Source organism: Phaenicophaeus curvirostris, chromosome 1 (assembly GCF_032191515.1).
Source record: "Phaenicophaeus curvirostris isolate KB17595 chromosome 1, BPBGC_Pcur_1.0, whole genome shotgun sequence".
NCBI classification, from domain to species: Eukaryota; Metazoa; Chordata; class Aves; order Cuculiformes; family Cuculidae; genus Phaenicophaeus; species Phaenicophaeus curvirostris.
This window is the reverse complement of record NC_091392.1, coordinates 43979477-44006464: the sequence shown is the minus strand read 5'-3', so window position 1 is coordinate 44006464 and position 26988 is coordinate 43979477. Positions and strand designations below refer to the sequence as shown.

Below are 26988 nucleotides of genomic sequence, written 5' to 3'. Positions count from 1 at the left end.
GAGAGACCTGGAGAGGCCAGAGAATAGGTCTGTGAGAAGCTCATGAGGTTCTACAAGGCCAAGTGCACAGTCTTACACCTGGGTTGGGGCAATCCCTGATTTCAATACAGGATGGGGGATGATGTGATTGAGAGCAGCCCTGCAGAGAAGGACTTGGGGATGCTGATGGATGAGAAGCTTGACATGAGCCGACAATGTGCATTCGCAGTCCAGAAGGCCAACTGCATCCTGGGCTGCATCCAAAGAAGCGTGGCCAGCAGGTTGAGGGAAGTGATTCTGCCCCTCTATTCCTCGCTTGTGAGATCTCATCTGGAGTGTTGTGTCCATTTCTGGAATCCTCAGCACAAGAAGGATATGGAGCTGTAGGAATGGGTCCAGAGGAGGGCTACAAGGATGATCCAAGGGCTGGAGCACCTCCCGTATGAGAACAGGCTGAGAGAGTTGGGGTTGTTCATCCTGGAGAAGAGAAGGCTCTGACGAGATCTTATAGCGACCTTCCAGTACCTGAAGGGACTACAAGAAAACCGGGGAGGGGCTGTTTACACAGGCTTGTAGTGACAGGACTTGGGGCAACGGGTATAAACTGGAGAGGGGTAAACATAAGGAGGAATTTCTTCATGCTGAGGGCGGTGAGGCCCTGGCACAGGTTGCCCCGGGAAGCTGTGGCTGCCCCATCCCCGGAGGTGTTTAAGGCCAGGCTGGATGGGGCTGTGAGCAGCCTGATCCGGTGGCAGGTGTCGCTGCCCGTGGGAGGGGGGTTGGCACCGGGCGGCCTTCGCGGTCCCTTCCCCCCCAACCCCGGTGCGCCCGTGCCCCTCCCCCCGCCGGTCGCTGTCCCTCCCGCGGGGACACTCGCCCTCCCGCCGCTCGGGGGGCGCCGCGGCGGCCAATGGCGGGGGGGGGGGGGCGGTGCCGGGCGGGTTCGTTGAGGGGAGCGCGGCGGGCGGCCGGCGCTGGGAGCCGTGGGGAGGCTCAGGTACTGCGGGGACTGGGGGGCACTGGGAGCGCTGGGCGGGCGTGATCCCCGTGGTAGGACCCAAGGGATGAGGGGGGAGACGATTACGGGGAGCGGCTGATGGAGCCGGGGTTGTTTAGCCTGGAGGAGAGGAGGCTGAGGGGAGACCTCATTGCTCTCTACAACTACCTGAAAGGAGGTTGTGGAGAGGAGGGAGCTGGCCTCTTCTCCCAAGTGACAGGGGACAGGACGAGGGGGAATGGCCTCAAGCTCCGCCAGGGGAGGTTCAGGCTGGACAGCAGAAAAAAATATTTCACGGAAAATGTCACTGGGCACTGGCAGAGGCTGCCCAGGGAGGTGGTTGATTCACCTTCCCTGGAGGTGTTTAAGAGATGGGTGGACGAGATGCTGAGGGGCATGGTTTAGTGTTTGATAGGAATGGTTGGACTCGATGATCCGGTGGGTCTTTTCCAACCTAGTGATTCTGTGATTTGCCTGATGTCCGAGTGTTCCCTGTCGCATCCCTGGCAGGTGAACGTTCAAGCCCTTGTCTGGCTTTTGCTGTGAATGAGTCAAGACAATGTGGCCCCATGTGAGGAGGGCAGTAGTGCAGCTTGCTGCATCGCCGGTGACTGAGCTGATGAACGAAAGTTTCGGCTTAGTCTTGGCGTTCGCAGTTGGTCCTTGTTGTTTTGGGCTGTAGTCTTTCAACAGTCTTGGTCGGCTGCTCATTCGCATCAGGGATGCCGGACTCATCCCACAGTGATTTCCTGCCCTTCTGTTGGTGCCTCCTCCAGACAAATTAAGTGGAGCCCTCCTAGCACAGATTGCATCCTCAAATCCAATGCCCCGCTCTCAAACCATGCAGGAGAGACAGCGATGGTGGGCAAAAATGCTTGGGAAGAACCAGGATCAAAGTGTGGATCCCAGACATTGTGCTAGAAATGCTTGTTGCTCTTCACAGTTTTGCAGTCAACTGTCTTGCAGGTCTCAGAAATCTTGGTGAGATCAAGTCTAGGAAAAGTCCTGGTGGGTTTCCAAGTTTTCAAAGCTGCTTATAGCTATCTCTTTATGAGCAACATAGTCAAGAAGAAAGGTTTCCTCTTTGTGTCTTTCAAGAGACCTTGAGGGAAGAAAACTTCCCTCAAACAAAATAGCAGGATATGAGCATCATTCCCCCTGTTTGCAGAGACTCCCAAATTGGAGGGTGTCAGCAGTCATCTGAGGGTGCAGTCCTTGGTCCCTGCCCAAACATACCCTTTGTTATTTATAATTATGTGGGTCATATTGATGACCTTGCACCTGGATGGCCTTTGATTCCAGTATTGCCAGCTGAAAGTAGCATCCCTCAGTCTGAGAGTAACATTCCTGCTTCCACAGGATCCTGAGGCTGGGAACCAAAAGCTCTGGTCTTCTGCTGCTGTTCCTTCCTCCTTTTCCTCCCAGCTGCCCCCTGCCAGCAGCCCAGAAGCCAAAGATCTTCTTCATCCCTCGACAATGTCTGGTTTGGTAGCTGATGTGCCCTGCATGAACTTTGAAGCCAACATATTTGCAAAGAGCCTGTGCCAGCACTGTTTCCGAGCAGCAGGAGCTCACCAGCATGCTCTCCAGGTGAGGTCCTCCATCCCACCTGGAGGCTATGAATACTACATTAACGCCCCTTTGTTCCGCATTGAGACTCCTTGTGCGTTTTTAGAGATGGAAATCCCTAACACAAAGGGTCAGCTGGGCTTTCTAGATATCTTTGGGGGAATGCTGCAGAGGGAGTAAGTCTTCCCAGGCATGGGTATCCACTATTTAGCTGTGTGCAGATCTGAGCTGGGAGCCGCCTTAGCAGGGGAAGGCTGGACAGTGGATACTAGGAGCTCAAGAGATGCTAGAAGGGAAATTAGAGGTGTCGCAGATGCTAAGTTATGAGGAGGGAAGAATGGACTGGCAGGGCAGGGCACCCACCCTGGATTAATCCTTGCTTGATGCCTCCTGGCATTTACAGTCTGCCTCGTCTAAAGTGTGGTCCCCGTGGATGTCCCTGTGGCCTCCAGCTGTGCCTTAGGGCTGAGTGCTGTCCCTGGGGCAGCTGCAGCAAGTTGTTCCTCGAGGGAAGGGCAGGAAAGGGATAAATCTCATGGGTCCTTAGGCTCCAAATACCTGAATCCAACGTGGTCCTTTGGCACAGGGCTGGACATGCAAACTCTTTGGCTGCCTCTGACCGGGCAACAGCTGGTTTCATGTTCACAGAGGGTTTCGTGTTGTTTGGCGTCCTCCAGGAGTGACTGCCTGGGATGATGAAATAATAATGAGCCTCCCTCTCTCTCTCTCACCCTCTCCTTCTCTCGCTCTGGCCCTGGGCCCTCTAATGTTACCTCAGTCCTTTGCCAGCGATCTGTTCAGAGCCATTGCCTCTGAGCGAATCCCAGCACGGGTGAGATGCTGGAGGGAAGGCAGAACAGACAGCAGGCTCCACAAAGCCTCCCCCTCTGCTGCTTATAAGCCCTGGAGGTAGCGGGGCTGCAGAGGATGCTGAGAAACCTGCAAGCCCTGACAGAGAGAGGCAGGGACTGGGGCTACAGCCTTCTCTGCAAAATTCTCTCTCCCTCTTGGCTCTTCAGCTGCTCCTTAGGCTATCCGGGTGGGGAGGGAGAGTGGCTGCCAGCAGCATCAATGCCGATGTGCGAGGAGCAGTTTCCCTGAGCCCTCATCAACACGTGCTGCCTCTGGGATGTCTGCAGCATTCAGCATCAAGTAAGAGCATGCTGGATCTCTCTGGCCCCTGAAGTAGGAGAAAAATCTCAACGGTGTGTTGGAATTGGCATCAAGAGCTCAGAAGGCCAGGCTGCTGTTGGAGGAGGTACAAGAAGCAGGCACTTCCAAAGGACAGACTTCCTCCTCATCCTCAATATGCTGACGGCACCACTACATCCCCTTTTTCCTCGCAGGAGCATGTCGTGGATGTCACAGGGTGCAATGCTGGCAGCGATGCAGACCCAAGCGGGCCCTGGGATGCCCTCCACATTTTAGCCCCTCAGTGTGAGGTGTACGTGTCCGTGGGCCCAGTGGAGGAGACAGAGAGGTGAGTACCAGCTGAGAGCTGTGCTGCTCCAACAAGCCCCCTTGGTGGGAAGAATGGAGGAGGGGGAGTGGGAAGCCAAGCAGGGGGAAATCGGATGCCTTCTCCCTGATGCTTTGCACACCAGTGCCTGGGAAAATGGTTTGAGCCACCCTCACGCTATGCCCCCTAACCGAGTTCCTCTTGGCTGTCCCAGGAGAGGTCAGGGGCCCACCAAAGAGTCTCCTTCCTCGTCGCTGCTTCTAGAGCAAGGCTAGTGGTCCCAGGATGGACCCTGCCAGCCACCGCCCATCCGGTCAAGAGAGAGACAGTGTGGCTTGGGCTGCTAGTGCTGCCGCCTTCCCCTGGGCTCTGTGGGCTGTGCTGATCACCAGCTGTCCTCTCTCCCTGCCCCACAGCTGGCACGAGAGCAGGGGATATCCCCCACTCAGCCCCGGAGCTGAGGGTGAGCACAGAGAAACTGGCACCGACCCCAGCGCCTGTGCCGAAGCCAACTCCGCGCTTGCCAGGGTGAGATGGGGAATCTCTCGTGGTTTGGGTTATTTTGGTCTCCTCAGCCACCCTGGCCCTTCAGTGCCACTTCCAACAGGCACATTCAGAAGGTTGTGAGACGCAAGGGGGGGATCAGCTGAGACCCTTAGTCGCCACAAAGGAGGCTCTCTCCATAAAGAGCACATGACATTTGCTCTTGAATTCCCCCATGTGGACTTTCCAATGTTGTTTCTTGCCATGCCCATTGCTGTTGGGCTGGGCTTATTTTATGCTGGTTCCTTTTTACCAGCAGTTTTGGGCTGAACAGGCTGTAACTTCTTATATATGTTTTTACCTTCTTCCAGCCCACAAAAGCTACAGGTCCCACTTGCAGAGATCTGCCCTATCTTGTCTCCCAGGAGGGAGAAATGACCTGGTTGTGGGACAACACTTTGGGATCGGGCAAGCGAGACATGATGAGCTACATGGGCCACAAGGAGGAGGTGCGGCCACAAGCCCCACAGGCAGACAGACCCAGGTGGGCTCAGCCCATTCCCTCTGGATCCTGGGTGAGAACTGAGACTCAGGGCTTTAGGGACGAAATCCGCCCACTGAAAGCAGGTACACTTGGTTTGCTCCCATGGGAGATCGTAGTTCTTCTGGCTTGCTTTCAACCCGGGGTTCTCTGAAGTTCACAGCAGATTTCTATTTAGATTTAGCATCTCCTTACCAAGTTCTAGTTCCAGGAGGCATTCAACACCTCTGTTGGCACCATGTGAATGGGATGAGGCCCAGAGTCCATGAGATATGTGTGCTGACCATGAACTGTGGGTCTCCCGGGTATTCTCTGTCTGCATGGTTTGGTGTGCCCTCTGCTTGTGATGCTGTGTCCCAGTGCTCCCACCCCACCTGGGGGGAGTCTAGGTTTTATCTCTGCCCTCCTGGACCATTTCTAGCTCTCCTCCGAAGACCTGCTTTGCCGTGGACGTGGTGGCATCCCGCATTGCTCATGCTTCCCCCAGTAATGGCCTTCTCCCCGTCCCAGAGCACCGTCCTGCCAGCCAGAAACCCAAGGAGAGCTGGCCAAAGCACCGCATAGAGAGTGGCTATTTCTCCCTGGAGCGCCAGAAAACTGACCCTCCCTGGGCGTCCACCCCACCGCGTGCCACTGCCGCGTCCTCACCAGTCCGCAGCAACCCAGCGGTTGGCAGCGGGCATTTCACCGGTTCCCGGGTTCAGGAGCATCACAGGCACCCTGGTGGTGGGGGCACGGAGGGGCGACACGGGCTGGAGAGGCAGGAGTACACGGTGCTGGCGGACCTGCCCAAGCCCAAGCGCCTCGGCCAGCGGGATGCTGTCGACCGCTGCAGCTCCCGCACGCTCAGCCCCGGCCGGGTGGAGGTGGAGAGGATATTTGGTTCTGAACGCAGGTAAGAAGCAATGGATCTCCACGATTGTCAGGGGTGGGGGGTTGCTCCCTCTATGCTGTCAGTGGGCTCCCACCTCTGGATCACCGTCCCTCAGGGAGAAAGCAGGAGTAGATGGTAAAGCTCAGCTTTCAGGCATGCTTGAATTTCCCGTAAAGCAAGGATTGGGTTTAGGCTCAGTGCCACCCAGCATGTGGGGCTCCCCCACTGCAGCACACAGGCAGCTGAGGCCCTTGGAAAGGTGGAGTGAAGCTGCACCACTGGAAGCGGTGGGAGCAGGCCACCCTCCTCATCCTCAGAGTCATCTCCTGGAAGCTGCAGGACGTACTGCAGTGCAGGGCAGCCACAGAAAGGGGGAAGGAAAGAGGTAGTTCCCTCCTCCTAGCACCAGTGGCTCCCACGGATCCAGAATCCACTGTAGGAGCCACTCAGGAAAGGACTGGGGATGCTAAGAATTACCTGGTGCTGATTGGCTTGAGGAGAGAGAGTGTCTCCAGTGTTGGTGGCACAGAGCAGGAGAGGACACAAGTGGGGACCAGGGAAGCATCCTGGGCAGGTGGGTGTGATGTGAAAGACCACATGGAGGAAAGCCTAAGGAAAAGCGTGAAGAAGTCATGGGTGAGGCAGTAGGACATGCAAGCTGGGGTGGTTGAAGCGATGGGAATGGGGAGGGACTACAGTGCACATGGTGTCTGGGAGGTCTGCGGAGTCAGGCTTAGGTGCAGCAGAGTCCGCAGGAGCTCTCTCTTCAAGCTGAGCCTGGCAGCAGCTGAACGAACTGTGTGTGCCTGCAGGAAATCTGAGACCTTGGAGGCCTTCCAGGCACTGGAGGAGGGCCGTGTGGACCGGCTCGATGGCAAGACCCCAGTGCCACCCAGCAAAGGCTGCCTAGTTCGCAGACAGTCCAGCCCTAGCCTGCCCAGGGAGGTGAGGCTTGGCTGCATGGCAGGACCCCATCTCAACTCCCCGAGCTGAGTTGGTTTTCCGTGCCACATTTTCCTCTTTCTGCTATGTGTTTCTCTTCGATTCCTCTGCTCTCCTTTCCCTCTGTCCTCAGCCCTACCCCTGCTGTGGACTGGGACACTTAGCTCTTAAATAGCAGCAGCTCTTTCACCCTTTAATTCTAATAGTCCTCTCTCCATGCATGGGAATGCAATTGCTGCCTGGGGAATTATTTATCCAAGCTGTCTCCTAGCCCTAATCCCATCTTGTTCCCACTCACTGGCATGTACGGGTTTTTCTCTCATTCCCCTGTGTCCCTAGGGTCAGCGGCTCTCCTGGAACCTCGAGCAACGCAGCAAAGACCCCAGGGAGTCCCTGCGTTCCCCTAGCCCAGCTCGGCACCCCGAAAAGTCCAGCAGGAACCACGGGGACCCCCTGTGCCCTGCCAGCCCCAGCTGGCTGCTGGAGAGAGGCAGACGGAGCCCACACTCTGCAAGCCCAGCCTGCCGGTCAGAGAGGAGGACAGGGCAGCCCATGAGTCCTCCCTGGCACTCAGAGAAAAGCTGGAGGAGCCAAGGGGAGCCCACCCGCCCACCAAACTCAGAGAGGGGCCAAGCCACTGGGCAGGCTAGGGGTACAAGGCAAGCCCCAGAGAGGAAGAACCGAGGAGATTCCCTGTACCCCATGGGCCTTGGGAAGGGCTCGAGTAACATCGGGTTGAGCCAGGCAGGGCCACTGCCGCGGTCCCTCAGTCCTGGGAAACATACGGAGAGCACGTGGAGAAGCCAAAAGGAGATCTCACCACTGCCGCGGTCCCTCAGTCCTGGGAAACATACGGAGAGCACTTTGAGAAGCCAGAAGGAGATCTCATCGCCACTGCGGTCCCTCAGTCCCGGGAGACGTACAGAGAGCACATGGAGAAGCCAAAAGGAGATCTCATCACCGCCACGGTCCCTCAGTCCTGGAAGACGTACAGAGAGCACGTGGAGAAGCCAAAAGGAGATCTCATCACCGCCACGGTCCCTCAGTCCTGGAAGACGTACAGAGAGCACATGGAGAAGCCAAAAGGAGAGCTCATCATCATCACAGTCCATCAGTCCCAGGAGACATACAGAGAGCACATGGAGAAGCCAAAAGGAGATATCACCTCCCAGCCTGGTGCAGGGGGCAGAGAGGCAACAGGTGAAGCCGGGGGAGCCATTGCACCTCAGGGGTCCTGGGAGGCCATCTGAATCTGAATGCAGCTGGCAGAGCCTCCAAGAAAAGCTGCCGCCCTCCCACCCCGGCAAGGCTGCTGACAGTGACTGCAAAGGCCGAGGCAAGCCCCTGCGCCCAATGAGCCCAACACGACCACTGGAGCAGGACTGGAGGGGTCGGGGAGATGCCCACCAAGTGCAGGCATGGGAGAAGGACTGGAAGCGCCAAGAGAAGCCCATGTGCCGTGCAAATGTGATGCACCAGTTGGAAAGGGACTGGAAAAGCCCCGCTAGATGTCTTGATGTAAGACTACGGCCTGATGACAGCTGGAAAAGGCCAGAAAGTCCAACAGAGCAGCTCAAGGATGACTGGAAGAGTCCTGAGCACACCCGAGACACAAACAACCCAGAAAAGCCATTGGAAAGTGACTGGGAGAACCAGGGGCTTCTCATTTATCATGTGAGTAGAGAAGGAGCCAGAGATGATGGGGAGCCTGCTAGGCATAAAACTGGCAAGCACGGAGCGGGTGGGTGCCCTGGGTTGCAATTTTACACACCCTAGCTTTCCTGGATCCCCTGCTTCTCCAGAGGAGCCATGCTGCCTGCCTGGGACTGGGAGGAAGGGAGGGATCTGGGAAACCATGGTAAGGATTAAACCCCCGTGGCTTCAGCCCCTGCTTTCTGTCCTTACAGTCCCAGCTGGGTGGAGGCACCGTCCCACCACAAAGCAGCTCCTCGGGAGGCACTCAGCTGCACTCGAATGCCAGTGAGAAGCGCAAAAAGGTAGGGGTCAGGCCCTGGGAATGGTGTGGAAGGTCAACTTCCCTTTCCCAGAGGTCAGCATAGGCAGCACCTGGGTCTCCAGTGCTCAGTCTGAGCAGGCTTAGCATAATGTGGACGTCCCATGACCTCCTGGGCACCACACTCACTAATACCCCACTACCTTTTGTCCTTCATCCATTTCTCAGGTGGGGAAACTGAGGCATCAGTTTCCTTCCCTTTATTGTTGCCCAGTGATAAGATGGCACTGAAGGTTTTACAGGGATGAAGCAGGCTTTAGTGGCGTGAAAGATAGTACAGTCAATTGTGTTGGTGTTCCTGGGATACCAAAAATGGCTCGAGAGCTGCTTTGGGGTGCTGCAGAAAGTGCCCTGGGAGCCCATGTAGCTGGCAGCTCCAGCTGTGTCCCTGCATCCATCACCTCCATGCGTGTCAGTCATCTTGGCCAAGTCGTCCCCTGCCTAGGGCCTGGCTTTAGGTTTTATAGAAGGACAAACTGCAGCCGGGCAGGGGGATCGCAACCTGACATTTGAAAGTGGTGATGTCCCTTCCTGCCCCAGGATGGAGGGGATCCCAAAGCCCTAAGCTTCCCCTGCACAGCTGGCCCTTGTTCACCCCACCTATCCCACGTTTCTTTGGTGCTGAGCTTTGGGGCAGGCACCTTGCTTTGGCTTGTGGCAAGACACATCACTTTAGAATTAATCATGCAGCAGAGCCTGGCATTCTGTGGTGTGCAGCCCTCTTTGGAACTGCCTCTCGCAATTCCCCTTCCCAATGTCGCCTGGCTTTCTGAGGCTACCAGCAGCCCCCTCTGGACCTGCTACAACCTCTGCCAACATGGCAAATCATTGCTTTGGGTGTTCATTTTGGGGAGGGGAGGATAAAACCAAGCAGCTTCAGGAGAGAAGGTGAGGACCCTGCTGAGTGCACACGCTTGTCAGGATTGCTTAAAATCAATCCTTGCCAGAAAAAAAATCATAGAATCACTAAGGCTGGAAAAGATAGAAGGCTTCTAGTACTTAAAGGGGCCTACAAGAAAGTTGGGGAAGGAGTTTTGTCATGGAGAGTAGGGATGTCGCAAGAGAGAATGGTTTTAAGCTGAAAGCGGGGAGATTTAGGCTAGAAATTAGGAAATTTTTTTTCTGTGAGTGTGGTGAGGCACTGGCTCAGGTTGCCCAGGGAAGCTGTGGCTGCCCCATCCCTGGAGGTGTTCAAGGCCAGGTTGGATGAGGCTTTGAGCAACCTGAGGTGTCCCTGCCCATGGCAGGGGGGTTGGGAATGGATGATCTTTAAGATCCCTTCCAACCCAAACCATTCTATCATCCAATCCAACTGCCAGCCTACCAACCACCTTGCCTACTTAACCATGTCCCAAAGCGCTTCCATCTACATGTTTTTTGAACTCCTCCAGGGATGGTGACTCCACCACTACTTCCTTGGGCAGCCTGTCCCAGTGCTTCCCTGCTCTGCCAGCAAAGAAATTATTCTTAATATACAATCAGCGTGCCCAGGTGGCCAAGAAGGCCAATGGCATCTTGGCTTGTTTCAGAAACGGCGTGACTAGCAGGTCCAGGGAGGTTATTCTCCCTCTGTACTCGGCACTGGTGAGACCGCTGCTCGAATCCTGTGTTCAGTTCTGGGCCCCTCACCACAAGAAGGATGTTGAGGCTCTGGAGCGAGTCCAGAGAAGAGCAACAAAGCTGGTGAGGGGGCTGGAGAACAAGTCTTACGAGGAGTGGCTGAGGGAACTGGGGTTGTTTAGCCTGGAGAAGAGGAGGCTGAGGGGAGACCTCATTGCTCTCTACAACTACCTGAAAGGAGGTTGTGGAGAGGAGGGTGCTGGCCTCTTCTCCCAAGTGACACAAGACAGGACGTGAGGGAATGACCTCAAGCTCCGCCAGGGGTGGTTCAGGCTGGACAATAGGAAAAATTTTTTCTTGGAAAGGGTCATTGGGCGCTGGAACAGGCTGCCCAGGGAGGTGGTTGAGTCCCCTTCCCTGGAGGTGTTTAAGGGACGGGTGGACAAGGCGCTGAGGGGCATGGTTTAGTGATTGATGGGAATGGTTGGACTCGATGATCCTGTGGGTCTTTTCCAACCTGGTGATTCTATGATTCTATCTGAACACCCTTCGGTGCGGCTTGAGCCCCTTCCCTCTCATCCCATCCCTTGCGCCTTGGGAGAAGATGCCGGCCCTGGCAGCTGTGGGAGCACAAGGTGTCCCCTCAGCTCCCTCTCCTCCTCCCGGCCCGGCCCTTTCAACTTTGCCCGCCCGGCTCCCGCAGCATCGCGGGCGGGGCTGCGGCTGCCATTGGCGGCTCGGGGCCCTCCCAGGAAGTTTAGGGGGGAGGAAAGAGAAGTTTGGTGGTTGTTTTTTTTTTTTTTTTTTTCCCCTCCTTTTCTTTTCTTTCCTTTCCTTTTTTTTTTTTTTGTAAATTCAGAGGAGCGGGGCGGGGAAAGGCGGGCGGGGAGCGGTCATGGTGGGGCTGCCCGAGCCGCCCGGCTGCTGAAGCCGCCCTGGCTGCCACCGCCCGGCCCCGCACCGGCCTCGCCATGACGGTGAGTGGGGATCGGACACGGGGGTTGGGAGTGGAATCCTCCTCCGACCGCCCCGGCTCCCCCGAGACTCCCTCTGCGCGGTCCCGGGCGGTGGGGGAGGCTCGGTGACTCCTTGTCTCCCTGTCCCATTGCCTCCAGGCTCTTCTCTAGGCTGCCCATGGCTTTGCCTCCGTGCCCCATCGCCGCCAGGCTCTTCTCTAGGCTCCCCGTGGCTTTGCCTCCCTGTCCCATCACTGCCAGGCTCTTCTCTAGGCTCCCCAGGGCTTTGCCTCCCTGTCCTGTCGCTGCCAGGCTCTTCTCTAGGCTCCCCATGGCTTTGCCTCCATGTCCCATCACCGCGGCTCCCCATGGCTTTGCCTCCCTGTCCCATCGCCGCCAGGCTCTTCTCTAGGCTTCCTGTGGCTTTGCCTCCCTGTCCCATCACTGCCAGGCTCTTCTCTAGGCTCCCTGTGGCTTTGCCTCCATGCCCCATCGCTGCCAGGCTCTTCTCTAGGCTCCCGGTGGCTTTGCCTCCCTGTCCCATTACTGCCAGGCTCTTCTCTAGGCTCCCCGTGGCTTTGCCTCCCTGTTCTATCACTGCCAGGTTCTTCTCTAGGCTCCCCGTGGCTTTGCCTCCCTGTTCTATCACTGCCAGGTTCTTCTCTAGGCTGCCCGTGGCTTTGCCTTCCTTCACTACCACTGCCAGGCTCCTCTCCAGGGCTCCTGTGGCTTTGCTTCTCTTCCCCATCACTACTGGGGTCCCCTCCAGGGCTCCCATGGCTTTGCCGCACCTTTCTGTCACTGCTAGGCACTTCTTCAGGGCTCCCTGTGTCTTTGCCTCCCTTTCCTATCACTGCCAGGCTCCTCTTTGGGCTCCCCGTGGCTTTGCCTCCCTTCCCTATCACTGCTGGGGATGCCGCGCAGGGCTCCCCGTGGCTGCTGGCTTCATTAGCAGTGGGCCCCACCCCATCCAAATAGACATCGGTGACACGGCACGCAAGCTTGGACTGGGCTGAGCCCTGCCAAGCTCACCACACTGATGACCACGCTGATGTGAAATCCACATCCCCCTGGGCACGGGGAGCTCCTGTGGGAACCAGATGCGGTTTCGGGCAGGGAGCGTCCCACCCCTGAGGCGAGTCTTCCTCGGTGCCGACGTCTGCCAGCCTGAGAGGAAGGCTGTTGAGCACAGTGCGGTAATGGAGGTGACAGCCCAGGCTGTGCCCGCCGGCGTTTCGCACGGGGATGGTGGGAAAGGGAGAGCCTGTCGCCTCCTCACTTTTGCAGTACGTATAGATTTGGGAGCCGCATGTGTGCTTCCAGCCTGGGAGCAGTTTTTATTTCCACCCAACTGAGCTGGAGTTGTTTTGCTTTGTGTTTTGGCCTGGGGCCCACGCCTTGTGGAGCAGGTTCCCTTTTTGGAGGAGAGGAGACATTGTGCTTGCTGGGCAGCTGAGAGCCCCTCGCGCCATCTCTCAGAGGTGAGAGGAAGCGGTGCTCCTGTGGTCCTGAGGAGCTTTTGGGAGCAGGAAGAGTGGGAGGCACAGCAATGGCAGACGCAATGGAAGGAGCACACCTGGCTGTCCCATCTTTCCCCTCAGACACCGAGCTTTCTCAGCCTGCCACAGACTCTTCTCCTCTGCTTCTTCATCCCAGTGCCTCAGTACCAGCCATTTCTTCGCCCTCACCCTGTCCCCTTTCCTTCTTTGGTGTTTACATTCTTCAGATACTTGCAAGCTGTTATCACCTCCCCTGTAGCCCTTCTTCAGCCAGAGCAGGCAGCTGCCTCTCCTTAACCTGCTGCTGTAAGCTTGTCCTTCCAGATGGTCACCCGAAGGATGGCCACCCGTGTCCCTGGCTGCTAGGGACCCTCTCCAGTGCCTGGCCAGCTGTGGGGCTGAACAAACAACTCTGGGGGATATGGATTCAACCAGGCAAAATCGCTGCTGCCACTTCCCAAGCCGAAGCCTCGCTATGCACAGCCCTGAGTTGTGCTGCAAGGCTGTACATTTTTCCAAGGATGCTTCCTGCCACATCCTTGCATCTCCGGATCTTTCCCAGTGGTTCAGCTTTCCTGGACGTTTCCTCCTCCCACTGCCAGGCCGTTTCCTCTGGAGAGGGGTTTGGTTTGAACCCTGCTCTCTTCTCTCCCAGTATCCTGATTCCTTTAATGCTAGATGAGGAACCTGGATTTGGTTGTGAGGAGGAGAAGAGTGGCTTTAAGCTCTTTGTGCATCAACTGATTCCTCCGTTTATACTACTGGCCCCTCAGCTATTCAACGAGAATAATTCAAAGCCAATTCCAGAGCTGTGGCTCCACATCTCAAGGTGGCAGGCAAAACAGGGCTCATGGAGAAAACAGGAGCCTTGTGCATTCATCCCCTTGGGAGAAGTCCTCTGGGGGTATTTTATGGCCCCAGCACTGCATCGGGGTCAGCGGTTCTGGCAAGACTTTGTGCTGGTTTTCCCAGCAGCGTATATTCCATTAATGTTCTTTATTTTGGCACTTAATGCTCTGGGATTGTAAATCATCAGTAAGACAAGACCCAGCTGACCTGTCTGTAAGACAACCCCAGCTATGAGTCCGGTCATTCCTTCTCTCCCTATATTGCTTTTCTGCCTCCGTGGAGCCTGCCCTGCTCTCTTCTGCTGAATGCACGTGTGTCCTCGGAGCGGGGGAGGTTGTGCTTTGACGTTTCACCTCCTTTCCTTCCCTCCTGCCGCTCCCAGTTTGGAGCCGGAGCTGAAGTCACTGGATTGGAAGGGATAACGGGAAAAAGGGTGGAGCTGCTGCCATGGGGAAGGAATTAATTTTTGGAGCATTTCTTCAGGGCAGCGGCGGGGCTGGTGGGACATCTGGGTCCAAAGGGATGGGGATGCATGTGTCCCCTTTGTCACCCAGCCACTGTCAGCGCCCGTTGCCTTGGCAGGAGATGAAGTATGGGAGTCCCCTGTGCCCTTTCACTATGGTTTCCTTTCCTTCCCGGGCGGCTTGGAGCCACAGTTGGATGTTTCTGGCCAGGACTGAAGCTGTAGCAGCCGGTGACACTCCCCTTGGCGGGACTCCCTGTGCCTGCTCGAACCAATAGCCAGAGCGCCAGGGTGGGCGGCACATACTCGACTCTCGCTGTCCCCTAACCTTGGGTGTAACCCAAGAGCAGCAGCTCGGGGAGGTGAAAGCAGGAGAAGGCTCAGACTGACTGTGCAACAAGGGAGCTGGGCTTGCTGGGCAGCTGTGGCCAGCTGCCGGGCTTGTTTCAAGGGTGCAGAGTGGCTGCTGGCTTGCTGAGCCACCGCTTCTTGCCAGCTTGAGCTTGTGGCACTTGGGAACATCTGGTGGCTTCCCTGATGCTGACAGGTCTGGTGCAGACTGCTGGGAGGTCCATCTCTGCCACCGTCACCTCTCCAGCCTGGTTCAGCTGCAGAAGAAAGCAAACTCTGGCTTCCTGGGGACAGGAGGCATTGAGCTGAGCTATTTGGTGGTGCAACTTCTCCAGAGCCAGCTGGTTTGGGAGGAGGACCAGCTCAAGCCTGTTTAGCTGAGCCAGAGACAGTGGTTCCACTGAGTCAGCTCTCCTTTAGAAGGAGATAAACTGGTTGGGATGCCGCACAGGTGCTGTGAGGTTAGGAGGAGGTGGGGAGCTGGGGAAGATTTCTTTCTAGCACAGGGTGATCTGTGTGAAACTGTTCATCCTCATCTTCGTTAGCTGTGGCCGAGGCCAAGGAGCTTAAAGAGCTAAGTAAGAAAGGAGCCCCCAGAATCTCAGAAAGAATTAAATCTTGGAGGGGGTCGAATCTCTGATTGAGTGCTGGTTGTGACTGATTTTATCTCTACCCTGGGGCACGGCAACAGTGTTTTCACAGCTGTTGAATCGGCTCCTGTACATTTGTGGTGAGGGCTATTTTGTAGAGAGCTACTCGCGTCTTTAATAAATGCTCGGTGGTGAACTTACCGGAGGGGCATAACTCTGAGGCACAGACGGCCGGGGTTTGGACAAGGCGTGTCTGGTTCTTTGTGACTTTGCCTCTGTCTCCAAGCCAAGTCCTACTGGTGGCAGTGCAGCACTCCTGTCTGCCCACTCTCAATGCCCCTGCCTCCTCCTCTCTGAATAAATACCTTTGAGGCACTTTGTGGAAACCTCCCTGCTGCATATTTTCCTTTTATTTTTTTTTTTCCAAACCTCTCCCCTTATCTCCCGCTTCCTCTTACAGGAATGCCTGCCGCTGAGAGCTAAATCCAGTCCTCCTTCACCACCAGGTTTTACACCCCCATGGGTTCCCTAAAAGCAATGCCAGGCTATTCCCACTTGTTGTTCTGCTGCTGGGGACTTGCCTTCCACCCCCTGGCATGAAAAACCCTTTTGTGGATCGGTCCCAGACAATAATCCTGTTTTGTCCTTTCCTCTCTAGCCGGATCTCCTCAATTTCAAGAAGGGATGGATGTCCATCCTGGACGAGCCGGGAGAGGTGAGCCTGAGGCAGGGGTCTGCCTCTTCCCCCAGCCCCTACCTTTACCCCCAGGCTCTGGTGCTAGAGGTCCCCCAGTGATTTTCTTTCCCCTCGTTCACTAAGTTCGCTCCCGCTGGGAAAGGCAGGGAGAAGCCTTTGGTGGAGGTGCCTCGCTCTATGTGTGGGCGCAGACGTTCACACAGCACCCCTCTCCCAGCTCAGGGGCGCAAGGGGCAGCTGGAAGGGACGTGGAGGAGGGGAAAGAGGAGGCTGAGAGGTCGCGGTGCAGAGCATCCCTCCCTGTTCCTATGCTTCCCCTGGTAACTGCCTGTCCATTTCCCTCCTGTCTTTTCCCTTCCCTCCCCCTGCCCGATGCACCTGCAGTGGAAGAAACATTGGTTTGTGCTGACTGACTCGAGCCTGAGGTATTACCGAGACTCGAACGCAGAGGAGGTAAGCACGGCCAGCCTTTGTCCAGCCCTTTTTTCCTTTCTGGCCAGGGGAGAAAGGATCACAGCCCTGGCATGACCCGCATGCTCCCAGCAGAAGCAGCAGCATCCTCTCCTCCTGAAAGGTGCTGGAGATGGAAGCTGCTCTTTGTCAAGGGGTGATGAAGAGGATGGGTGTCTGAAAGTGGGATGGCAAAGCCTGAGGGGGCTGTCAATGGTGGGAGGTGAGGAGAAGGTCTAGATCTGTGGCTGGGCATCTCTGATGCTCTCCATCCGTGATGCTGGCTGTACCTCAGGTTAAAGGAGGCCATGCTGTGCCAGGGAGTTGACTGGCTCCTGGGGGGCCGTGGGGTGGCCTGCATTTTGGTTAGGGTGCCAGGCTTTTTCAAAGTCAGGTTTGCGCTGAAGTCCTAGCGGTTGGCTGTGCTTGCAGGCTGATGACCTCGATGGAGAAATCGACCTCCGCTCCTGCACGGATGTCACTGAGTTTGCGGTGCAGCGCAACTACGGCTTCCAGATACACGTGAGTGTCTGGCAGGGCGTGGACACAGAGCAGCAGCACCAAGGGACGTGAGGTGCGAATGCATGCTCCCTCCCCTTGCCGAGAGGGAAGCCATGCAAGCCTTGCACTGGCATGGTGGCCTAGCATGGCTGGTTGGTGGCACGAGGGTGGCAATGCTCAGGGACACAACTGCTGCCTGCCCACAAAGGAAGGAGGAGGTTTTGCAGGGCTGGCCAATGGCCATGCTGGAGGCAGCCCAGGAGCCAAGCTAAACACCAGGAGTGTTTACTTGACCCACTGGCCAAGGCAGCTTCCCTGGAGCTCTGGAGAGGGAGTGGTAAGCACAGCAGATCTCAGCATAGCCTGGCTGACCATGCTCTGTGTAACAATCTGTACCCTGGATCTGGCCCCAGCACAATGCTGTCCTTGGTTACTTGCTGTAGCAGTGGAAGGTGGCTTCTGAGGCAGCGCAAAACCCAGCGGGTGTGCAGGTTCAGGCACTTTGTGATCTGGGTCCCTTCTGTACCTCAGCACTGGTGCCTGGCTCCCAACACGTGCATGACTAGATAGCATCAGCTCAGGTTTGACTGAATGTGCTGGCAAAGTTTCTTTTGCCCTTGCTTGGAGCTGGTCTCACAGGGAATGGGCTTTCCCACAAAGAGCATGTCTCCACTCCCACTCCTCCACCTGACTGCAAGAGCATGGGAGACTTTGAGACAGCACATGGCCTCTCTAGCACTGCCCATCACGCATACAAGTGGGTGCTCAGAGGTATAAAGGTGTGAGTGGGAGCCACCTGCACCATCTGCCAGGCACTGAGAGCCTCCGTTGCCTCTGCTGCAGACGAAGGATGCTGTCTTCACCCTGTCAGCGATGACCTCAGGCATCCGGCGCAACTGGATTGAGGCCCTGAGGAAGAATGTGCGCCCGGTCAGCGCTCCAGATGTCACTAAGTAAGAGCTACCCTGCGTTGCTTTGCCTCTTCCCCATCTCACTGCCTCCCTCCCCTAGCAGGCAGGGATCAGGAAGGTCCTTCTGGAAATCCAGCCACTTCTGGATCAGCCCTGCCCATCCAGCCGTCCCTCTCCCCTCCTCTTCCCCTGAGTGTAGCCTGGAGACACCAGCCGCTGGCAGGGTTAAGAGTCTGGTGGCTCCCGCTTGCACACTAGCTTTTTGCCTCACCACATTCGTTTAGCCAAGTTTTGCTGCTGGTGTAGCTGGAATTGGGGACGAATCCTCCCTGCCCTGTGGAGGACTCAATTTCCCCAAGGGATGTGATGCTACATACCCAGTTCTGCATTCACTGTGGGGTTTTGTAAGTTTGGGTTGACTGAGGGCTGAGCCTTCAGCAGCGGGTGATGCCTCTGCTGGCATCCCTTCCTGTGCAGCACCTCTCCTTCAGCAGCCACCACTCTGCTTGCAGGCTCTCTGATTGCGATAAGGAGAACTCCTTCCGTAACTGCATCTCTCAAAAGAGCTCGCTCCGGACAGAGGAGCAGCAGCGACCAGGCTCAGGCTCCGAGGGGAACTTGAAGGGCAGTCACTGGAAGGCGGACGGGCAGCGCCATGCCTTTGACTACGTGGAACTGTCTCCCTTGCCGCAGGACCCTGGTAATCAAGGGTCCCCACAGAGGACAAGAGGGAGCTTGAGAATCTCTGACCGAACTCCCAAGCATGAGGAGTTAGAGCGGGATCTGGCCGTCCGTTCGGAGGAGAGGCGGAAATGGTTCGAGACCCCTGACGGCAGGGTCTCAAATAGTGATGGCCTGGCAGGGGACTCTTCCCGCAAGGCACAGGAGCAGGACCTCCCCACTGTCCCGCTTTCAGAGGACCAGCGGGTTCGGCTGAATGAGGAGATTGAGAAGAAATGGCTGGAGCTGGAACGCCTGCCCTTGAAGGACACGCACCGGGTGCCCTTGTCAGCACTGCTGAACCAGAGCAAGGGGGTCCGTGGAGACACCAACGAGGCACTGAAAAAGGAGGTAAGAACATTCTTCCTCTCTAAAGCTGTGATTCTCTTCACCCCTTAGCATGGTGCCCGGCTGCAGGAAGCTCTGCAAAAGAGCAAGGCAGCAGTACAGGGAGATGTTCATTCTTTCTGGCTCCGTTTGGCAACTCTTGAGTACATAGGAGCTTTGCAACTCCTACATGCCTGGAGAGGTTCCCCAAGCCACATTTTGGTCCACGATAAGCTAGTTGGTGGCACTGCTGGTGTGGAGTCTGTATTTCTTGGGAGCACATCTGCAGCCTCTCTTCCCTAGCAGTTCCCAAGCCTGTAAGCGCTTCACCTGCCAGCCCTTGAAAGGAGCCATGTGTTTGTCTGTTGTCCCAGCTATGCATGCAGTGGTGGTGGTTTCCTCCAACCCAAATCCACCTCTGGAAGTTGGGATGTGTCTCCTTGTCTCCCCCAGCTTATCAAGCTGGGGCTGACTTTGCTGATTTGGTCCCTTCGCAGGCTGGTGTTCCCGTAAGAAGCAGACATCTCTTTTGGTTGTGCATGGTCCTCCCCATTCCTAAGCCTGGGATTCAGATGTGGTGCGTTGGTTGGGCTGTGGCGTTTTCCACCCCTACCAGAGCATCTTTCTCCCTTCTCTGGCACAGATCCAGTCGCTGCGGGCACAGCTTGAGTCCTGCCGGGCCCAGAATGAGAGCCTTCAGGAGGTGGTGAAGTCCCAGGGAGGTGGCCATGTGCCCCGGGGGTACATCTCACAGGTGAGCCAGGTGCCAGACATAGGACACTGGGGTCACTCCCAGCCCTGATGTGGGAAATGCCAGGACTCTGCTCATTGCTGGGCAGGTATCGCTAATCATTGGATTGCCACGGTGACCCTAACTGGGCCTGCTTATAATCAATATTAATTACATAAAGGCTGGGACATGTTGCCTGGCCTTAAAGGGGCCAGAGTATAAATGATGAGGAGGAGAGTTAGGGGGGAGGTGCAGGATCTGTGCCCTGCTTTGTGCATGGGCACGATGCTGGGCCTGTGGGGGTGAGCCATCCCTGTCTCAGGAATGGGTCAGCAGCTTTCTGCCGAGCTGCCTGCACATTCCGTGGTGGTTTGCAGCTTGCCACGTGCGTTTCTTGCTAACCCAGACTCCCAAATCCCTTGTTAAAGCAGTCCGTCAGGCCCTAGGGAGCTCCCGGCCCTGCCAGAGCCACTCGAGCTCTGAAGGTCACTTTGACAGCACAGCTTGTTCCTTTGCTGGGAGGCACATGAGAAAGCTGCAAAGCAGAGTTTGCTCAGGCTTCAGCCTCTCACTTCTCTTTGTTTATTTATTTCCCCTGCCACAAACTCATCCAAAGCAAGCAAGGTCACATCCCGCAGGGATTTCCTGGGGGGAGGCTGCCGTTCCACCATGCTGTGCGGATTTCAGGATGTGCCATACGTGTTGAAAGATAGTGGGGAGGAAGAGGGGGTGGAATTGGGGCTGGTGAAGCCCATTGCAGCAATTTGGCTGTACCTAGCCGAGAGAAGGAAACCCATGAGTCCTGTGGCACCCAGCCCAGCCAGTTACCAGTTGCTCTGTCATCTTGATTTAATATTTACAGCTCACAGGCCTCTTTATGGTCAAAAAAAGCAAAAGGAATGGGGAGGAGTGGCACCTTATCTTCCTAATAACTTGGCTCGAAAAGCCAGTGTTTCACATTTGAGGCCGAACTTGGCCTTTCCCCAAGGGCTCATTCTCTCTCAGTCTGCTGAGGTTCGCAGCCAGCCCATAGGCAGATCACAAATTGATCCCTCACCTTTTCTTCTCCTTCCATTCGTCTGTGAAGCTTCACAGCTTCCCCTTATCAGTAGGGAGGAGGAGCCAGCGAAGACTTGCATTCCCACAATGTATTGCAGAACCCTTTATATCAGTCTTTGCCTTAGTACCAGTGGAAGGAATGGGATGACAAGAGACTGTTGGGGGACACGGTGGCTTCTTGCCTCCTTGCTGGTATCTTAGAGACCTTGGCTTTATAAAATAATACTCTGGCACAGTTTGGTGGTAACAAGTCCTTTCCAAAGGGCTTGGGGCAGTGCTGTCAGGATCTGCAGGGAGAGTGGAGGTGTAGCTCTGAGGTGGGAAGTGCTTACTTTGCGGTAATACCAGTTAACCACAGCGCTTGGTGTTGGAAGAACCATCCCCTTGGCCTCAGGGCCATGAGAAAGTAGGTTGAGCTGTGTGAGGAGGATCCCTGACCTTTGGGGAGGGCTTTTTGGCAGCCTCCATCAGGCCACAGGGCAGTGCAGGGTGTCACTTTTCAGGAGAAGAGGCTCAGTTTTCATTGATTCCAGGGGAAGCTGCTTCATTTAAAAGGCAGATATCAAGATGTTTGTTCCTGGTCTTGATCTCCTTCATCAGGGCAGTGCAGCCTGGTGAGGGGTCTGGGCTGGGATGCTGGGTGCTTTATTCCCAGCTCTTGGCCCGAGACAAATGTTCATGTCTTGCTCCTTCAGTTTTAAGAAGAGCAAGAGGAACATTTCTCTCTCTGAAAGGCATGTGGGGCTTTTCAAGATGCATGGCCCTGTCAGATGGTTGTGTTCTGTGATAAAAGTGCCACCTCACTTTCCCAGCATAGTTTTTTCCTTCTGAAGTGGTCTTGTTTCATTCAAAATGGTCATGGACCGGGGTGAGGTTTGCAAAGCCAAACGTCAATCTGACCAGGTACCTGTTGTGGGCTGAGCCCCTGCATGCCTTGGACCTGAGTTCCTCACCCTTCCTTTCCCTGGCACGGCAGGAGGCCTGCGAGCGCAGCCTGGCTGAGATGGAGTTGTCCCACCAGCAAGTGATGGACGAGCTCCAGAGGCACCACCAGCGGGAGCTGGAGCGGCTGCGGCATGAGAAGGAGCGGCTCCTGGCAGAGGAGGCTGCGGCGACGGCAGCAGGTAGGAGCGGACACCAAGCCATGCCCTCTTTCAAGTGGTTCCCTCTTAGCTCTCCGAAATGTCTCTTGAGAGAAACCAATCATCCCAATCATCTGGAGCTACACTGCTGACCTTATTGTGAAGCTGATGCTCAGCACCTTCTTGTAGCCAGGCAGGATTGGCAGAGGTGGTAGGGAGGGGAACTCCCACGCGGCCCTGTGTTTATCTCCTTGGCAGCATATGGTGCATCAGGATGATCCTGGGGTGTGGAGAAGGTGGGGTGTGCCCCAAGGGCAGTAGGGATAGAGGGGAAACCTGCAAAGACAGGTCTGGGCACCTGTATTGACAAGAGATTGACAGGTTCCCTGACTTGGTTTCCCCCAGATATGCCAGAGCTGGCACAGTCTGATCCCCCATCTCCCGTTGTCCTCCTCCACAGCCATTGAGGCACTGAAGAAGGCCCACCGGGAGGAGATGAATAAGGAGCTGGGCAGGACACGAAGCTTCCAGCAGTGCAGCTCGATCTCAGATGCCCTCCAGAAGCAGCACCAGTAAGAAACCACCTTCCCCGCTGCCACCCTGTGCTGGTGTCTCTGCAGCCCATCTGTGGCCATGGCCCCAGCTGTCCCTCTGCCACCTCCAGAGGTCCCTCCGTGGGGCCAGTGAGTGCCCAACAGTGACTGCCAAGGCTGCTGGAGCTGCAGGGAAGGGAGTTTTTTCCCCTGCTTGGCGATTTTCCCTATAGCACCTCCCTTTTCCCTGTAGTTTCTTCTTTCTATTTTCTTTACAGAAAGCTCTTCCACTTCTGCATGGCTTGAAGCTCCTAGAAGCACCAAGCTCATATCTGGGAGGGTGGAAACTGAAGCCGTGGTCCACAGGGGACATTATTTTGTGCCAGTGACTGATTTGGGCACAGGCTGCCTGTGGCCAGGATTGCAGGGCAGCAATGAGCTGCTGTCTCTTTGGCAGGTTGGACGTGGATTCCTTGAAGCGGGAGCTGCAGGTGCTTTCTGAGCAGTATTCCCAAAAGTGCCTGGAAATCGGGGAGCTCACCCAGAAGGCAGAGGAGCGGGAGCTGACTCTGCAGCGCTGTCAGCAGGAGGGGAAGGAGCTCCTCAGGAAAAACCAGGCAAGAGAGGGGCTTTCCCTGCCAGCAGAGACCATGAAGCGCATTCCTCCCTTGCACAGCACATTCCTTCTGTTTAAACTCCCCTATTTGTTCATATTTCTTCCCTTCTGAGATTTTATCACCAGAAAGAAAACTATTTCAGAGTTAGAGGCTTTAGATTGGTCTGCCTTAACCGTAGCGTTAAATATGTTAGGTGTATTGGAATCATAGAATGGGTTGGGTTGGAAGGGACCATAAAGGTCTTGCAGTTCCAGCCCTGCTGCCATGGGCAGGGACACCTCCCACTGGATCAGGTTGCTCCAGGCCCTATCCAACCTGGCCTTGAACACCTCCATGGATGGGACATCCACAGCTTCCCTGGGCAACTTGTGCCAGTGCCTCACCACCTTCACAGTAAAAACTTTTTCCCTGATATTATCTAATGTAAATTTGCCCTCTTTCAGCTTAAAACTGTTACCCTTCATTCTATCCCCCCAGCCCCTTCCAATCTTCCTTGTTTCCCTTTAAGTACTGGAAGGCTTCTACAAGGTCTCCCTGCAGCCTTCCCTTCTCTAGGCTGAACAAGCTCAGTTCTTTCAGCCTGTATTCTTTGCTGCCAGTTGTTGGAGCTGCCCTTGCAGCGGGTTACAAGGAGGTCTCTAAGCTGGGGCAGGGCTGGCTTGAAGATGGAGGGGTCAGGACAGCAGCCGTGGCTACTCTGACAACTTTTGGTTTTGCCCACAGGAGCTGCAGACTCGCCTCTCGGATGAGATTGGGAAACTGCGCAGCTTTATTTCTTCACGCAGCTCTGGGGACCGCTCTGCGCACAACAACGAGCGGAGCTCCTGTGAGCTGGAGGTATGGCGACGCCCCCAGGCTGCCCCATCCTGTGCCAGGGTCTCCTCCTTGTGGCAATTTTGGCTTGGATTTGGTGGGAGGAGGTTGCCGGATGGAGCAGCGGGGCCGCTGCAGGAAGGAGGTGCGCAAGCTTCCCCTCCGCTGCTCTCCTGGGGTGCTCGAGCTGCTTCCTGCCCCAGCCCTCCTGGCCCTTCCTTCCTTTTTCACTGCAGCGCTTGCGCCGCAGCCCACTGGCCTTTCCAAGGCAGTGGCTCTTGAGTCACCTCTGGTTCCTCTTCTCCCTCCCTGGACCAGGTGCTGCTGCGGGTGAAGGAGAATGAGCTCCAGTACCTAAAGAAAGAGGTGCAGTGCCTCCGGGAGGAGCTGCAGATGGTGCAAAAGGTTGGTGTTTTCTGTGAGCCATTGGGAAAGCGGCAGGAGCGGGGGGGAAAGGAGCCCCGTGGCTGCCTGTCAGCAGAGTTCAGCTGGGTTTCATAGAATCATAGAATGACCAGGTTGGAAGAGACCCACCGGATCATCGAGTCCAACCATTCCTATCAAACACTAAACCATGCCCCTTAGCACCTCGTCCACCCATGCCTTAAACACCTCCAGGGAAGGTGACTCAACCACCTCCCTGGGCAGCCTGTTCCAGTGCCCAATGACCCTTTCTGTGAAGAATTTTTTCCTAATGTCCAGCCTAAACCTCCCCTGGTGGAGCTTGAGGCCATTCCCTCTTGTCCTGTCCCCTGTCGCTTGGGAGAAGAGGCCAGCACCCTCCTCTCTACAACCTCCTTTCAGGTAGTTGTAGAGTGCAATGAGGTCTCCCCTCAGCCTCCTCTTCTCCCGGCTAAACAACCCCAGCTCTCTCAGCCGCTCCTCGGGATGGGATTTGATGGGATGCTCAGTCAAACCCTCTTGTCGTCTGCATTCCTCATCCCTGCTCATTCTCAAGCACGTAGCAGCCATGTGCTATGAACAGCGCAGGCTGGTGTAGACTTATCTTGTACAAGGGAAATGCCATGGGGACGTGGGTGCTGCTTTCCCCAGACGTGTATATATATGAGAGGAGATGAGCCAGGAGCTCTTCTTTCCCAGGCATGAAGCTTGCCCAGCGCTCTGCTTCCCCAGCCACCTTCCATGTCGCCTAGTTGATGTGTTTCTTTGGGCACCGTTGCTGGGTGTGCTGCTCCCTCCACTGGCAGCAGCTCCGTCAGAGGAATTTTCGAACCCCGCTGCCAAAGGGTAACCTGAAAGCAGCTTTGAGAGTCTGTGGTGCTCCAGGAGTTTATAACTTCATGGTTTAAGCTTTATGCCGTATAAATGGCTGGGACCAACCCTTTCAGTGGCTTGTGTCTCTGGTGGATTTTATTTTTCCCACGTATCTGGCCTAAATCCACATGAGCCATGGTAGAGCCGGTATCACCTCCTCAATCTGATGCCACAGATCCCTGCTGCTGTGGGACCAGCAACTCTTGCTTCTCTCTCTGGCCTGGGGTGTGGGAAGCGCCACCTGCATGCTCTTTGAAATGCTTTCCGTGTGGCCTGGGTTAGGATGGGCTTCAAATACAGGGCTGGCTCTCCCCTCCTCACCTTCTGGCCCTTCCCCTGCTGGGCTTTCCTTGCCCCTTTGTCCTTAATATCAGCCCTAAAATCTCTTGACACCTCTCCCTTCTCTGGCAGGATAAAAGATTTGCCTCAGGGAAATATCAGGATGTCTACGCAGAGCTGAATCACATTAAGGTGCGCTCAGAAAGAGAGATTGAGCAGCTGAAGGAGCACCTGCGCCTGGCCATGGCAGCTCTGCAGGAGAAGGAGTCGCTGTGCAACAGCATCAGCGAGTAACGGTGAGCACTGGAGGGTGGACCGTGACATCCCCTTCAGGTGCAGGTTGCTGAGACTGGCTGCTCTGCTTTGACAGAGGGATGGAAGCTGCTGGTTCCTCCTGGTCTGCCTAGTGCTGAAATTTAAACTCTCTCTTCTCTGCTTCTTGCAACCTCTTGTTCTGCACCCCTGGGAGGGAGGAAAGAATCCATGACATTCCCCTGAAGTCCCTAGACCCCTTCTTGCCTTGCTGCTCTTGATGCTTCTGTAGCCAGCACCAAGCACTGCTCAACCAGGCTGGAGGTGGGAGCCGGCCACGTGCTGGCCTTCACCCTGCAGCTTGGGTGACAGCATGGGGGCCATTGTACATGACCTACATAGCTGATGTTCCTGCTGCTTTCTCCTTTGAAGTGGTTTCTCTATTACAGTGCAGAAATGTTGGGTCTGTATCAAAGCAGCCTTGACTAGACTCAGCCCTCCTTCCATGCTTGCCCATGGGCCATTCCTGCCATGGCTGGGGAGGGAAGCAGGTTGATGGGATGGAGAGTGTCCCATTGTCCAGAGCACTTCTGCTTCTTGCTTGGATGCCATGGTCACCGGGGTTGGGGGTCACTCAGTTCCACCGACACTTTCTGGTGAGCACTGAGCAGTGCTGAGTTGAGTGGGCTTGTAGCAAGTCACCAGACAGCCATCTCCTGGGGAGCAGAAGGGACAGCGTTTCTGCACTCAGTGGAGTCTTTCTAAACCTTTTCCGTTTTTCTCCATCTCTAGGTCTGCTCTTCGTTTGTTTATCTGTTCTTGTTTTGTATTCGCTCTGTCCCTCACTTTTGGGGAAGTTGTCGCCTTGGTGAGGAATCCCACCGCCCCCCAACCTCGTCACTCCCCTCCCAAAGCTTTTTTGATGAACTCCCTCCACCTTCCTACCTGAGCACATTGTTTGGACTGGCTCCTTACATGCACCTTCTTCAGGATTTTATATGTGAAAATTATATTTTATAGAGGAATTTTTTCCCCCAGGAAGAAGGGGAAGAAGAGGGGGAAACCTTTTATTACACCACCAGCATTTTATAACCTGAGGAGGATCTGGTTTTCTGCCCCTCCCCAGCCCCATTGTTCCTGGCCACACCTTTGGCACGTATTCCCTCCCTTCCAAATGTTCTTCACAGACCCCCTGGGACAGGTGGCTCCCCAACCCCATACCACCCCCAGGGACCTGCAGAGAGGACACGCAAGCCATAGGAGGGAGCCGCCGGGGCAGCTGGCCATGGACATGCTTGCCTGGGACTTTTGAAAGAGGAGATTGTGGCAAAAGTCCACATGATCAAGCTCTCTCCATGACTTCCCTTTGGTTTCTTCAAGAACCCAAATTGGAAGGAGCCCAGAGCCACAGGGTGTCTCCGTTATGGGGAAGAGGAGCTGTGAGGCTGCTACTGCACCTGCCAACCCACTACCCCTCCAAGGTGGTTGCTGCTGTTCTGCTGCGCCCTCCAACTTTTAAATTAATAAAATCTTCCCCTTTTGCTGAGAAAAATGTGTCCCTAACTCAGTGTGGCGATGGTGGGATGTAATTTTTCCAGGTTCCTGTGTGATTTTGG

General features: G+C 55.6%; 1 protein-coding gene across 1 annotated transcript; it reads left to right on the top strand.

The window, feature by feature from the left end:
- Positions 1–931: 931 nt before the first annotated feature.
- On the top strand, positions 932–26924 carry TRIOBP (TRIO and F-actin binding protein). The gene is made up of 22 exons (XM_069856184.1): positions 932–976; positions 2336–2566; positions 3892–4025; positions 4421–4532; positions 4859–5114; positions 5539–5923; positions 6715–6847; positions 7184–8518; positions 8752–8841; positions 15785–15841; positions 16208–16276; positions 16706–16795; positions 17618–17727; positions 18198–18756; positions 19376–19486; positions 21498–21645; positions 22064–22175; positions 22594–22753; positions 23477–23590; positions 23885–23971; positions 25253–25416; positions 26165–26924. The coding sequence occupies exons 2-21, from the start codon at positions 2453–2455 to the stop codon at positions 25412–25414; spliced, it is 4338 nt and encodes a 1445-aa protein (XP_069712285.1). The 5' UTR covers positions 932–976; positions 2336–2452; the 3' UTR covers positions 25415–25416; positions 26165–26924.
- The last annotated feature ends 64 nt before the right edge of the window (positions 26925–26988 follow it).

Excerpts from the sequence above, each read along its gene's own strand:
- TRIOBP (XM_069856184.1), top strand. The coding sequence starts at position 2,453 with ATGTCTGGTTTGGTAGCTGATGTGCCCTGCATGAACTTTGAAGCCAAC. Across the intron at positions 15,842-16,207 it reads TCCTGGACGAGCCGGGAGAG|TGGAAGAAACATTGGTTTGT; the intron begins GTGAGCCTGAGG and ends ATGCACCTGCAG. Across the intron at positions 19,487-21,497 it reads CCCGGGGGTACATCTCACAG|GAGGCCTGCGAGCGCAGCCT; the intron begins GTGAGCCAGGTG and ends CTGGCACGGCAG.